The following is a 14786-nucleotide window of genomic DNA, read 5'->3' as shown; positions in this document are numbered from 1 at the left end:
TTTCAAGCTGTTTGGATTATGGGCCAAGCGATTTAACATGTCTACTTTCAACTACAAGTTATTTTACAAAACCCATACCCAAAAAATTACATACAAAGTCTTCGTTTTGCAATAATTTGTAAACGTCTAACAAGTAGATTTGTTTTCCCCTGAAAGAAAACCTCTTACGTTTCTGAAAATGCGTGCCCACCGTCTCACTACAAATACACGCGCATCTTCCTGAGATGTGAAAGGCAAAGGAGAGAGACAATGAAAAAGCCAGGAAGGACACCCAAATTCCAGAGAAGGGTTTTAGCTGTGTGCAGATATCTTTTGTGGTCAAGACACCCCGCTTCCAGCCCTCTGACACCCCATTCCAAAACCATCAAGGTCTGCGGACGACGCCTTGAGCGCCCAGGGCGCCGGGGGTGAAGGGCACAGAGCGAGAGGCGAGGCTTCACGCTCTCGGCTCGGGCCCAGCTTCCAGCCAGGCGAGCCCGGGCTCCCCGCGCCCTCCCGGCCCAGCCGTGCGCGCTCCCCGCCGCCGGCCCCGCGGAGCCAGCCCACCAGGCCCCGGCCGCCAGACACACGGTGCAGCGCGCGAGGCTGCGCGCTGGCGCGGAGGAGGCGGGAGGAGGCGAAGGCTACGAAAGATCTGAAGAGGGGTCAAGCCATCGCTCATGCCGGCCTGAAGCGGCCGCTGACCCGACCCCTTCATGAGGCGTTCAAGCCGAGTTTACACCTAGTGCAGCAGGAAAGAAATGATCTGGGCCATTGTTCGCTGGCCCCAAAGAGCCGGATCTTTGAGGCTCCCCTAACAACTTCAGTGTATTTCAAAAATCCTCTGGCCGTAAAGATAAACGTCACAATACAGTGGATGGGACTATACTGGCATTTTGGGAGGCACGGCAGAGAAGGGTGGAATCGAACAAGGATTAAAAAAGGGGGGGCAGATCATGGGCACTGCCCGCCCCCCTTGCTCAAACACTCGAAAGAGGGTCTTTGGTTTCTGCAAAGGACCCCGAGGCCCTGCTTACCTGCTGGGTGAAGGCGGCCTGCGGGGACGACGGGGACTTGCTGGGGGCCCCTAGCGCGCTCTCGGGTTTTGAGTCACAGGGTAGATCCTTGGAGTCTGGTTCCAGGGGTGTGTGAGCCAGGCCAAAGCCCTCGTCTGCGTCGGCCATGGTGAGCCCGGGGCCCTGTGACCGCTCGGGGTCCTGCTCTGAGGACGAGAAGGAAAGAGAAAGACAGATGGTGGGGGACGGGGTGGGGGGGCGCTCAGAGGAAGAAAAAGAGAAGGTTGGAAGCACAGTTCTGGTGACAGGAGGGGCCAGTGACTAGGCTGCCACCCGCAGTTTCCAGCTACCAGCGCCTCCGTCCCCAGCTGAAGGAGGCTGCAGAAGGTCCCGTTATGAGTATCATTACTATTACTTTAAGACCACGCACAACCTCTTGCGAAAGACCCGCGTCACAGCGGGAGGAGGCGAGGCCCGCATCTCCCCTTCGCAGGCTCCCCCGCGATAAGCGAGCTGCCCGTCAAATTTGTCTGGACTTCTGGAAGAGCCAATAAAGATAAGGCCTGGGTATTTTTGGAAGCCATTGGGTACGAACCAAAAACAAAACAAAACACAAACCTGGTGCCCTTCTGAGATTTTTTTTTTTCTTCGTCAAATTACAAGAGGCCAGCAGAGCCCTGTTTATGAAAACTCACAAGAGGAATATTGTTCTGCAGCAGGCAAAATGCCTGACATAACCCGCCTCTCGCAAAAACCAAAAACATAAGAAAGGAAAGAGCTGCAGATCCAGAAACCAGGTCTTGAGAATTCACGTTCATCTTCTATCAGTCACAGGCCTTGAAATGAAAAGTCCTTTAACACTGAGTCCTCCCCCTTTCCCCGAACCGTAAGCAACATGAAAAGTAGAAAGGAGCCAAACAGAAAGGGCAGGAAGGCGGCGGCGCAGCGGTTCGGAGGGCGGCGCGCGGCTGGGTGCCGGAGGCCAGCGCTGGGGGCGCGTTCTCCTCGTTTTCTCGGCTCTCCAGCCCGAGACGGGCATTTTGTCGAGCGGCCCGGCCGAGGGGAGCTTCTCCGAGCTTCCGTCGGGCCTGGCTCGCTGGAACTGCAGGCCCAAGCTCGGGGTTGGCGACGCCAAAGTGGTGCCCGGATAAATCCTTGGCTTCCGGCGTTGAACCGGCCACTGAGGTCCGACACAACTTGCAGAATGGCCCGGGGTTACAGGCATGTGAGGTTGGAACACGCAAAATAACAGCTGCAGAACGGTTCAAGCCTGGAGGAGACTGCCTCCTGCTCTGATCTCCTTCCAACATCCTCTACGTTCCCAAGTAGGGATTTCCTCCCTCAAAAGCCGGGAAGACTGCGAAGGAGGCGCAAGAAATGCCTCCCCCCTCCCCCAAATCTTAGCAGTCGCTTGGGCAAAAGGCTGGATCCCACCCCGGGTCTGCAGTGGCCGGAGACCCAGAAATGGTGCCGAGGAGAAGATCAGCTTCTGAGGCCCGACTCCCACCGAAGCCGCCTCTTTCACCACGCCCTTGGGGTTTGGGGGAGGCGGTGATGGGAGTCCCGAAGCCTGCTCATAACAAAAGAAAGTGGGGCTGGCGTGCCCCACGTGCGCTTCCATTTCACCGCCGGCCGTGGGCACAATCCCACCGCGAGCCCTGGCCGGGGTCCCGAGGAGCTCGGGGCTGGCGGGGCCGAACGAGATGCGGCTTGACAGAACCGGGCCGCGCGTCCTGCAAACCTCAACGCCTCTCCCCCGGCCCCGGCCGCCTCCTCGGCTCCACGCGCCGGGCAGCTCCGGGCCTCGCAAAATCTCCGCGAGCCGGGCCCTGCAAAATCCGAGGTCAGGCTTCGAGTGCCGCGTTCCGCGCCTCCCTGAGCCGGCTCGGCCGGCGGGCTCCCTCCCCAGCCTCCCGGGCCATCTGCGGAACTGTTACCTCGCTCGGTGAAGCCGGTGCATTCACTGCATCCCTTCTGGCTCCTAGCAGGGAAGCCGGCGGCGAGGCGGGGGCGCGGGCATGGTGGCTCCGGGGTCTATGGGGCGGGCTGCTTCCCCAGACCAGCGGCTACCGCTGCCTACAAAGGAGGACCCACCGCGGGAGCCTCGGCAGTGACTGCCCACAATTCAACACACACCTCCTCCGCTTGCGCTCGCGCTCCCTAAAGACTTCCAAGTCGTCAGGCGCCAGAAGGGCTCCGAAGAAAGCAAAACAGCAGCCTCCGGGAGCACCTCCAATAATATAATCTCAGTGCCCTGCTTCTCCCTTGTGCCCACAGGGAGGGAAAATTGGGGGACAAGAGAGAGCCTGGGAATGGTCGACGTCCTTTCTGAGCGCAGCTTTCAGGGTTTAAGTTCCGGAATCCGAGGTAAGAGTCGGTCTCTCTCCCTCTCTCTCTCTCTCTGTCTCTCTCTCTCTGTCTCTCTCTCTCTCTCTGTCTCTCTCTCTCTCTCTCTCTCAGAAATACAAGCCGACTCAGCTGAGCTCGGTGACGTTGGGCTGCCTTGATGCTTACAAAGTACTGAAATTGCCTCTCCAACTAGCTCCCACTGCACGCCGCCTGCCTCTGTCTGTCTCTCTCTCTCCCCCTCCCCTCCTCCCTCCTCCCTCTCCCTTCCCACTCCCTCCCCCAACCACCTTTTCCATTAGATTTCCCGAACACTCAAATCACAACACGACTCTCAAACCCAGACCTCGAGATCACCCCCTCCTCTCCACCCGCTCTCCAACCTCCATCCATCTCTGCTTCTCTGAGCGCGGCTCGGAGGCTGCAAAAAATCCTGCACAAATCATCGCAAACCCGCTCGGCTTCTGCCCGGGAAGTAATCTGGGTGACGCGGCTGTGCAGAGAACGGAGTAGGAACGCACGAGGCGTGCACACACACGCTGGGAGCCTCCTCTGCAGCCTCGCCCGCGTTCTCTCTCCACCGCTGACCTCAAGACGGAGAACTGCCTGACCCCGCCTGGCCCAGCCTGCCGCCGCTAGCCGCCCTGATATCTCCCCGCATCCCCACTCATCACCCCGACTCTGAGAGACTCCGGGGTGAAGGCAGGGTGAAGGTGCGTGGGGATGGGGGCCGAGATCAAAGATGCCCAGAAATCGCCCTGCGCTCCCACCCCCTCAGGGCCACCAGACCTCCCGTGCTGGAGGTGTACACAAGGCAGTGCCCAGTTTTATTAAAATAATCAAACAGTCACTGGGGGCTGGCTGGGGTTTTCATCTCCACTCGCCTCCTCTCCCTGCCCTCCCCCTATCTGAAATGTATTATTTTGAGGGTCGAGTTGAAGAGGTCAATAGAAGCGTAAACACAGTCAGTAGGTCTTAGCCTGAGCAGACCCAGCTTGGAAAGTCAAGAATTAGTGCTTGGAACAAACGTCAGGGTCCCCGTTTTTGCTTCTCACCCATGTCTCTGTCACCCTGTTCTTTTCTCAGCCTCTGTCTAGAGATTCAAGCCTGCAGGCCAAGGTCTGGGGAGAGGGATGGAGGGAGGAGAACCGCCAGGGAGATCTGAGGCTGCCTCAGTGCCATCCTCTATGGCCCGGGGAACTAAAATCCCAGCGCAGGCCTGATGCATCGCTGCAAAATTCCTAAGTGGATTGTCCAACCCTAAAAGTGGGGCAACTAGGGAGAAAACCAACCCAAGCATTCTCTAGAGTTCTCACTCCACCTCCCAGATTTGCTTTCAAACAGCCTTTTGCTGAGACAGTTTATTTATTTGTGAAAACACCCTCACCCTTCCAAAATGTCAGCTCAGAGGACTTTGGGCTCGCTCCGAGGGCGACCCCCGGCCAACGACGGAAAACAAACATGGCTTCAGGAAGAGCCTGCATCTCCGCATCTCTGGCAAAAAGGAAGGGGAAATCCAGAAAGAGCCCTCCAATCCCTTTAAATTCTCAGAGATTTGCGGATAAAATAAATTCCCATAAATAATCTGCAGGTCCCTCCCGAGAGGGAGCATCTGTACTCCCCCAAGTAACTGCCTGGCCCAGATTCACTTAGTTTGTGAAGTGCAGATTCTGCGGGCCACCAAGTTAAATTGGGATTTTGAAATCTCAAGGGCAAATCTATTCTTGCCAGGTGACACTCTTGCGAGCAAGGCTGGGAGTGGGGTGGATTCATCAGGGCCGAGTTGGGGAGGGAGGCCAAGGGGCCGTGGGCAGGCCAGTGCTAAGAGAATCTTCTACCCCCCACCCCAGAGCTCTCCAGGGCGACACTCACCTCCAAAAATCCCACCTCTTGTTTCCAGCGCAGATGCCGAGAGTAACGCCTCGCTGGGAGGGGTGTGTTCAGATGAAGAGTTTGGAAAGGACCCCCCAAAAGAGACCCCTTTTAGGCCAAGCCTTCTTCCAGCGTCTTTCAAGAGTAGTGTGTACCTCCCAGCTCGAAGTTGGTTTGTGGTCTTCGACAAATTAAATATTACTGTTTATTACCAGGCATACCCCAATAAAATAAAGAGGCAACCAGGCGATACCGACTATCTCACCAGCCGCTGCACCTATAGGACTTGGAGACGTCACGAGTCACGCAACCGGCCCGCGCGCTGTCACGCTCGACTGGGGGGCAGCGGCGGGAGGTTGAGTCCTCCCCGTCTTCGCCTATCACTCCCGCCCGGGTCTGCGCAGCCACAAGTCTCAGACGCCTGGGCCACGGGAATAAATAAAGAAATAAACAAATCTAACGCTCTCTGGGGAAATGGGGGTGGCGGACATCAGCCACCAATAGAGCCAAGATCGATTTTCTTAGGGAGAGGGAGGGGGTCTTTTGGCGAAGGGAGGTGGGAGCCCACATCAGCCCATGGATTGGAAAAAAACCGAGTTGGCGGGGGCTGGGGGGGGTTGGAATCGAGGTCTCTCGCAGGAGGTAAGAGTCTTCTCATTATTTAAAAACAATTTTTTCCCAGGAGGAGCTCTCAGCATATGACTATCGAGGCGCCTCTCTAGCTGATTAAGTTTGGGACGCGATAACTCACTGCCCGCTTGCAGGCGTGCATAGAAGTAATTACTGGGTTAATCGCGGAGGGGAAAAGAGACAGAGACGTTTGGAGCAAGAGAGAGTCGTCCGCAGCGTTTCTCGCTTAGAAAAAATCCATTCTGCGAATCCTCCTTTAGCTAGGTCGGGGGATGCAACTGGTCCCAGCGTGGCCTGGCGGGGGCGGGGGGCGGGAGGGTGATTTGTGCCGAGAAAAACTGTAGTGCCGGGTCCTTTAGAGGGACGAGGCGCTCTATTTTGTTTTGTAATGACGATTATTATTATTAATATTGGTCTCGTCAGGGGGCATAACTTCTAAGCAGCCGCGTGGCGGATGCGCACAAGCTTTTGCGCGCAACTGGAAACACACTAGGTTCAGTTGCGAAACGTACCGCATAGACGCCCCTGGCGGCGCTGAAAGGAGAGCTAGGCCTACCCAGCACGGAGCGAGCGAGCGAGCGAGCGCCCGGCCTTCTGGAAAGGGTAAGTTCCCCTCCTAGGGGCCCCGAAGGAGCCGGACATCGGACTCTGGACTTGCCCGCAGCTTCGGGGTTCGAGCCTGGGTTGCGCGCGTGCCCCCAGCCCCACCCCACCCCCCGGGCTTTCCGAAGCACGGCTTGGCTCCAGGCCCCGTCGGTCTGGGGCTGGAGCAGCAAGAAAAAGTGCAGGAACGCAGTCGACCGGGCAGCCTCAGGAGCTAAGGTCGTGCCCGCGGGGAGACCTGGCAGTGGTTTCCAGCGCCGGACGCGGGCGCCCGGGCTAGTCGGGCCGCGGACTCTGCTGCTTCCAGCAAGCAGAACCCGTGTCTCTCCTCTCGGCCAGGCCGCAGTGACTTTCCCGAGCTTCGCTTTCATTTCCCAAATTATTAATAATTATCTTTTACCCACTCCGAGGCCCTTTGGGTGCAGCGTTTGTTCCCAGATGCCCAAGAGCGCAACCCCAAATCCTTCGCCCAGACCCTGGAGATGGGTTTCTATTTGACCTCTGGGCCGAGGTGGGCCGGAAACGGAGGCCTGGGCCCCGCCGAGACTGGAAGGGGAAAGCGAAACTCCGAGCGGGGCGAGCTCTTTTCCGTTTGACTCCTTTCTCTCGCATCCCTGGCGCGGGCCCCGCAACGACCCGGACCGACTCACAAAGGATTCCATATGCTCAGCTTCCGGACCCGCTGTCCCAGAGGGTCCGGAGGCCGCACCACTGGTAGAATAAACTGAAGACCTCAACTAGGTTTGAGAATCTCCATTATTTCCCCAGTCATTGGACAGTTAACTTGAAAGAGAGGCTTCGATCTGCAACCTCCCTTCCTTCTTTCGGAGGACCGATGCTTTCCCCGAACTGCCACCCCCATCCCTACCCCCATCTCCACCCCCACCCGCGCTCGGTTTTCTCCCGAAATGTATTTTCCTCATTTTGCAAAATTCCTGCCTTCATTTTAATATTGCAATGGATAGGGAAGCAGAGGTTCCTATGTTAAAAATCGAAAACAATAAAAGCGAGGGCGACCGCTGTTGATCTTTTTCCTTCACTCTTGTCTTCTACTTTTAAGAAAGTCGCATTCCAAACCACCGTATTTCTTTCCTCCCAAAAGAGAACTCGCTTAAGAATTCACCCCATGTCCGTTTCTCTCCGCGATGTGTCCCCGCCTGACTCGGATCTCTATCGAAGGCAAAAAAATAGGTAGAAGTGCAGATAGGACTGGGAAAATTAATAAGAATTATAACAACAGTAGAAATGATGGCGAAAGCAAACTTCGACCAACTCGTTTTGCAGAAGAGAGGGTCAGACTGAGGGTGGGAAATTCCCTCGTTTCTCAGGCGATCACTTTCCCTGCTGCCTAGTTAAATATGGCTCTGTTGTATTTTTTTTCCAGGACTGCAGTATCTTCCTTCCCAATGTTTTACTCAGTTCCTGGTTTCCTCCCTTTTGACCAGAAGTATCTGGGAACACTGGAGGTTATTATTATTTCAATATCCACTATTCTCCAATATTTCCACCAAGAATTAGTTTTGTTACTTACTTTACTGATTAGGCATGTTGATGTTGCTCCCTGGGCTTTGGAAATATTCCCCTCCACTCCCCCACGTTTGGTGGACGAGATTTCCCCACGGCCACCACCACCCCCAGTCAGGTTAATGAAATAAGAAATGGCTACGGGAACTTCATTCGAGAGGCTCAGCCTGGAGAATATCAGCGCTGGAGATCCGCAGAACAGAGAAGGCAGTACCACACTTGGATGCAAAGGAGCCCCTGCTGTTGCTCCCTCACTTTGGCAAGTCCCCAGTGGAAGAGAAGGGTGAGGGTCTTGAGCTGAAAAAACCTGGAGCACAGCCCTCCCCCATTCCGTAGGCTGCTCTGAGCCTGAGAACTCCAATCGTACCCGCAGCCTAGAACCTGTAGAAAGGCCTCCTCATTTAGTCACCATGTCTGCAGGGTCACACTGTCCCCACAGCCCCGAAAGGAGTGGGGGGTGGGGAAAAGACTACATTCCAGGGCTCTGACCCTGGAAAGATAGAGATTTAGGCTAATACCTCCAGGTCTGGGATGCAGGCGGGATGGGGGGGCGGGAGGTGGCTGTCTGGATACTCCCTCCCTCAGCTGGAGGGTGCGGTGGAAACTTGGGAGCCTGCTGCTCTCCGGGGCTCTGGAAAGACAAATTTTCTTTGGCAAAGGGAACGGTGTCGCGCTGTCGACACGGCAGACTATTTTTCTTGTTTCCTCACAAGGTGGGGCGGCCGGCTGGGGGGAAGAAAGCAAGAAAGAAAGGGAAATTAAATCCACACGTGTTAAGCTTGCTCAAAGGGCAGAATTCAAAACGGAGACGAAACTCTGACTCTTCCAGTTCTGGCTGCCCGCGGGCCTCTTTCCAGCCAGCCCGGGTCTCACGGAGCATGGCATCCCCACTGGAGACAATTCGATCCGATGTTTCATAAAGCGTTTTATTTAAGGGGGAAGGGACATGGTTTCTCTCGGTCTACCTGCGGAGAGGCCGAACACGTAACAGCAAAGAAAACACAGGAGATGGCACTTGTGAGAATATTTACCTCCTTTAAGAAAGCTCAGCTTGCTATCTCCCAATCAACCCAGTGATTCAGGTAAACACTCACCCTATGGCCAGGGTGAGCCAGGCCAGTGATTTTGGAAAACCCTAAGGTCTGATCAGGCTTTGGGCCTAACTGTTTTAAGAGAACCTTAGAGGCTGTTTTGTAGACGCGGGAATAGGCAGCTTCATCTGCAGGGCTAAACCTCACATCCCTTCCTCTTTTCTTTCTGGGAGAAACTTGCCGGAAAGGAGTTCTGCACCGGTGCAGGGGTGGAGGATGGAGGAGGCCACCCCGCCTGGAGCTGCGAGTGAAAACTCTACTAATGACCTTGAGGAGGTGAAGGGAGATGGGTGGGGGCGTGGATGACGAGGGCGGCCAAACCCCAAACTAGAAGGATCCATCACCAAAACGATTGCTTGGTCGAGACCTCTAATTTTTCTTCCCTTTCAGCTCGGGCCGAGAGCGCCCCAGCGGGTCGCCTCTGTGCTCCTTGTACTGGGTTTCTGGCCTTTGGGGGCAGCCTCGACAGCGACAGAAGGTTCCGGAAGCGGGGACCCCAAACGCCTTGCTCCTGCGACACAACCGCAATCACACCCGGAAAACACTGGGGTGAAACCGACAGAGGCTGGCCGTGGGGTGCAACTGACAGAGGTTCATGGTGAAAAAGTTCCCGGCAATTGTTTCCACAAGGGCCCTGGGTTTCCTGGTCGCCATGGCAACCCTGGAGTCCCCTCGATCTCTCTCAACCACCGGGCGCCCGGAGGACAATCGCCGCGCACTTTTGCCGTGCGCCCTGAGGCCTGCGAGGCGCTTCCGTCCTTCGCTCTTGGCTTCCCGGAGCCTCTCCAGTGGGTTCAACACGGCAGGGATTGAAACCCCCCCCTCTTTTTTTCAACTGGGGGAGAAAATCGAGATTTAGTAGAACTTCTGCTGGGTAGGATCGGGTCTCCAGCAAAAGCCCTCACTTTGAATGGCGAATGATGACCTCGGAGACGTGCGCTCGCGCAGCGGGTGGGATACTTTCAACCAAGCCCGCATCGGGCACATCTCAGCTAGGGACCTGGGACTTGAGGAATCCCAGGGGGTCTCTTCACGCATACTGCCCACCCCCATGGCACCTGAGGCTCCCCGCGCGTCCGTCCAGGCAACCCTTTCTCCTGCCTGGAAAAAGTCTCCAAAGTGGGAGGAGAAAAGTCAGGAGCTAAAACTCATGGCATTCATGTCTGCCAGATCTTATTGAGAGAAAAAATAAATCATACTCCTTTTCCTTTAAGAGAGAAAAATGTTGGATTGTGGGTATACTATAAAGAGTATTAAATAATACTTGGGGGTTGCATTGCTTTCTCCTTGAACCTGCAGGGGGAAATGCCCCTCTGTGGGGTGGCCAGTGGACAATACAGGACAACTTTTCTGTTCTCATTTTGGAGGCAGTAAGCTCCCAGAAAGAACCAGGTTGCTGACCAGCTTGGACGGCCGGGTTTGGCAGAATGGATGGAGCCAGAAGGGCAAGTCCTGTTCTGGGTCCACCCCCCGCCCCGTTTCACTCTCTGCTGTGGACCTCATTCATCTCCCAGCTGGTCAGGAAAGACAAAACTTCTCTCCCTCTACTTCCAATGGGGCATCCAATGTCTCCCAAAACTCTGGGCTGGCCTTGCAGTGTTGCTACCCACTTTTTCCGTCTGAGTCTGGAAAACAACCTGCAGGGGCTCCCTTAGCACACTCAAGCTCCCATTTCTTTCCTCCCCAGCATTCTGCATTCGTATTTGCAGAAGAGTCCTGCTTGTGTCCACACAGCCACAAGGAGAGAGGCTCAAATGTCCACTAGCTTTCGAGGTGCCATCAGAGCTAACATTTATGGCAGGCCAGGGGCTCTTGGAACATGGTTTCACTCAGCTCACCTAGTTCTAAATAGCTCCATGAGAAGATGGCTCCTGGCCAGTCACATGCTGGTGGGACCTGAACCCAGGCACTCTGACTCCAGAAGCCAGGAGCTCCTCTTTTACGAGACAAGGCCAGGGAAAGGGAAGGAATGGGAAGAGGTCTCTTGGATTGCGGGGTGGAGGGGGGTGCGAAGGGCACTTTGTAAGCACCTAACAGCACAGTCTGAAGCTGAAGGCAGTTGTTCCTTCAGTCGTGGGATAAAGGCTTAGATCTCTTTCCGTGTCACCATCTCCTCTCCCCACTCTCACCAAGGAGGCAGAGGGACCCAAAAGAGGGCCTGTGGACACACAGCCCCAGATCCACAGCACTTTGCAGGATGGGAAAGAAGATGGGGAGATGCCGAGTCCTCCTCTCCAGACCTCAGCGTTCTGTTCCCAAACCCTGGCCCGTATTTATCACAGCTTCAAGCCAGTATACGCTGTCCCCTGGAGGGCGAGAAATAGGGTGGGTAGGATAGAGGGGGAGAGGAGATGCGCCTGGCTCCTTTTCTTGAAACAAATAATTAAGCTCAGAGAGGGTGGGGAGAGTCACACAGCCTCTGCTGGAAATTCACGCGGCTCCGTGCCCATCCCTAGGCTTTGCGCCTTCAGGGGGAGCCTGAAAGGGGACCCTAGCCGCTTGGGAGTGTGCGGGGCCTGTAGGCTCAGCCTGCTGAAGGCATGGAGCCAGCCTGCAGTTCCCAGACACTCCATGCTCACGGTGGAGAGAGCACGCCAGTGGTGTGGGTCTCAGGGAAGTCCCAGACCTCTTAGGGGCTCCGGACCTGGGATTCAGAGGAGTCTGTGCCTGGCACCAGTCCTGCAGCCTCCCCAGCTGCGCCTGGCACCAGTCCTGCAGCCTCCCCAGCTGCGCCTGCCTCGCCTTCCCACTTCTAGACCCTTCTTCCTGCCACCCATTTGCCCGGGAGCGCACCTCTGCCACACCGGCTCCTGGCGCAGCACCGGCTGCCGCAAATCCAAGTTAGGAAGGGAGGGACTCCTTTAGAAAGTGAGGAACTCTGAGATCCAAACCCCAGGACAGCGCCCCAAAGGGAGGCACAAGTGATCCTCACTCCAGCTTCCTCCTGGGACCTGCCGGACCCCTTGGCCTTCAGGGACCAATGCTTCCCTCCTCCATGCAAAATGCGCGCTCCGTTGGGCTGCCCCATCTCCAGGACCTCGGGCACCACCTGCGTACCTCCCACTTCCAGGACCCTGGGGGACAGACACCAGCTGGGTTCTTGGGGTTTTATCCCTGACCCCTCCCATGCCAGTTCTCCAACAACAGCTGCCCCGAGGAGGACTGGCTCCTGGTACATCTTAGGGAGTGCCCAGGACGCAGGAGTGGGTGCCTGACTCCACAACACCTGAATCTGAGCACAGGCAAGGGCTGGCTCTAGCTCACTCTCCAACCTCCTGCCCGGTTTCCATCTTGTAACAAAGCCGGAGATTCTACTACCCACCAGGAGAGGTGGGCTGTGTGTCTCCTCCTTAAGGATATGATATTATCCTTAAGTCTCTCTGGATGACTGTGTGTCATTTGAGGAGGGACTTTGTGTGTCTCTCTGCTGTTGTGTTTGTGTGTGTGTGTGTGTGCTGTTGTGTGTCCTTCCTTGAGAGAGAGCACTGAAAATACATATATATTTTTTCTCTTCATCTCCTTATGGGAAAACACTTGTGAGTCCACGGTGTTGGGGCCCCGAGTGTGTATGGTGCAGGCTGGTGTGGGTCCGCGTGTCCTTGTGGAATGCCTTGTGTCTGCGTATAGCCTGCAGGGTAGCCACCACCTAAAGATCATCACGGGGCAACCAGTGTCCTGGGCTCATAACCTAGTGTTCAGCTACCCTCCTTTTTTATGGGCCACTTGTATGATTATTATTTTTACCAACAGCGCCAAGCGGAGGTCTGTGCCCCTGCATCTCCTGAAAGGCAGTCACAGCCCAGCTGTTCAGCCAGGAGGCCAAAGGGGCTGTGTACAGGCAGCCCGGGCCACCAGAGTCTATATTTGGAAACAAATTCCACAGTCACTTCCTGGGGACTGGCTGGAAGATGCCTGAGAGTAGAAGGGTCAGTGTTGTAAATGAAGTCCCCTCTCAACCCTGCCACCCGGGGGCTTAGGGCCCACACTCCTGGCAGGTTGAAAATGTCAGGTGCAATAAATGTGCTGGCCACGCACCTGGACGGTAGGCAGGGCAGTTAATTCCTCTGCAGGCAGAGTTCAGGATCGGGGGCAGCTGATACACAAGCACGCCCCACCCCCTGGCCCAGAGCATTCACCCACACCCAGGTGTGCACATGCGCCCTGCACACACCTCCAGAGCCCTCCCCAGTCCCAGAGGAAGAGGAGGTGACTCTACATCCTAACCATGTTTCCTTCTCGGAAGTTTGTTCCAAGGCATCACGTGCTGCAGCCTGGCTGCCCCTGCACAAGTGCCTGACCCGCCCCTCCCAAGTGGCCTTTACCTTGTCCCCCAAGGCCATGGGCCTGATGGGCTCACTCCAGGATGGATCTGCTCCTGGAGCCCTATCCATCCAGGGCCACAGCCACTTGCAGCCAGTCCTTCTGGGGTCCAGGTTGGGGCACAGCGCTCATCGGGGTTACTGAGCCCATGCTTCCATCACCCCTGCACAGAAAGCAGTGAGGTTTCCAGCCACTTCTGCCCCACGGTGCTGGGAGGGAGCTGGCTTGACTGAGCCCTGTGTCCTGGCCCTTCGCTGATGCCACCGTCCTGGCCCTCTGTCCCCAAGGGATCAAGCAACAAGGTACCCCAGACCCAGCCACTTGGGAGTCACTTGGAGCACACACAGCCATGCATGGCTACCCACTGCATGTACAGGGGCAGCAGTTCTGTTACACACACACACACAGACACACACACTGATTCTGTCACATGAATACACAGACACCCTCCCATACTCAGTCTCACACAAGCTCCCACAGGCAAATACACACCTGTTGAGTCACACACACACACACCCATGCTCGTCGTCACACAAAGACCGGCCCACATTCACAGTCAGACACACACAGACACACAATCATGGACACACAATCATGGTCACACACACCGCAGGCTCACACCTGCACATGTGTGAACGTTAACCCGGTCGCAATCACAAGTGGTCACACTGGCCCACAGTCACGCACAGAAAGCCACACACACAATTACAATCCTTCACCCTGAGTCGCACACACACACACACACACACACACACACACGATCACACACAGTCATCTTCACATCCATTCATCCATGGTTTGCACTCAGTCACTGTGTCCACCCCTTCCCTGGACACTCACTTCTCCTGTCCTGCAGCCTGCACACGGTGCCATTAGAGTGGGGCTGCTCCTGCCCAGCCTGGCAGTTATTGGGTGGGCACGATCAGGGATCGTTACCAAGGCACGGGGTGGGGGTTCCTCTGGAGAGAACCCCTTGATTCAACTCCCCCACCCAGGCAGGAAATCTCCAGGTCAGGAGGAGGAAGGACACATGGGTTTTTGCAGCAGGCGAGGGAGAAGCCTCTCTCCGGCTCTGCCCTCAGCCCTGCAGCCCGCCTCTTCCCTAGCTGCCTGTCAACCCCCCGCAGAGGTCCCGGGGCTCTGACACAGACTCATCTAGGGAGTGGGACCCAAGGGAGCCCTCAGCAATAACTAGTCCAACTCTTTGATTTTTACATCTGGGGAAACTGCGGTCTAGAGGCACAGTTCACAGGTCTAAAGACCGGGAAGGAGACAGACACAATTCCCAAGGATTTTGGAGCAGAGATAGGACTGGGGCCCCCATCTTCTGCCCCTCATGCGGACCACACTGCAAGATTACTGGACACGCCACCCACCACTGCCATCACCAGCCTTCCACCTACTG

At 56.0% G+C, this 14786-nt stretch overlaps 1 protein-coding gene across 1 annotated transcript in view; it reads right to left on the bottom strand.

Annotated features, from left to right (window-relative positions):
* TBX5 (T-box transcription factor 5) overlaps positions 1-14786 on the bottom strand; it is a gene marked incomplete at both ends in the record, with an annotated part of 84416 nt that overhangs the window by 42481 nt on the left and 27149 nt on the right. Inside the window, one exon of the mRNA XM_079717412.1 lies at positions 1017-1201. Within this exon, the coding sequence (XP_079573538.1) occupies positions 1017-1201 (185 nt within the window). The remainder of the gene's footprint in view (positions 1-1016; positions 1202-14786) is intronic.

Source organism: Hyperoodon ampullatus (genome assembly GCF_949752795.1).
Source record: "Hyperoodon ampullatus genome assembly, chromosome: 13".
Classification (NCBI taxonomy): domain Eukaryota; kingdom Metazoa; phylum Chordata; class Mammalia; order Artiodactyla; family Ziphiidae; genus Hyperoodon; species Hyperoodon ampullatus.
This window is presented reverse-complemented; position numbering and strand designations above follow the sequence as displayed.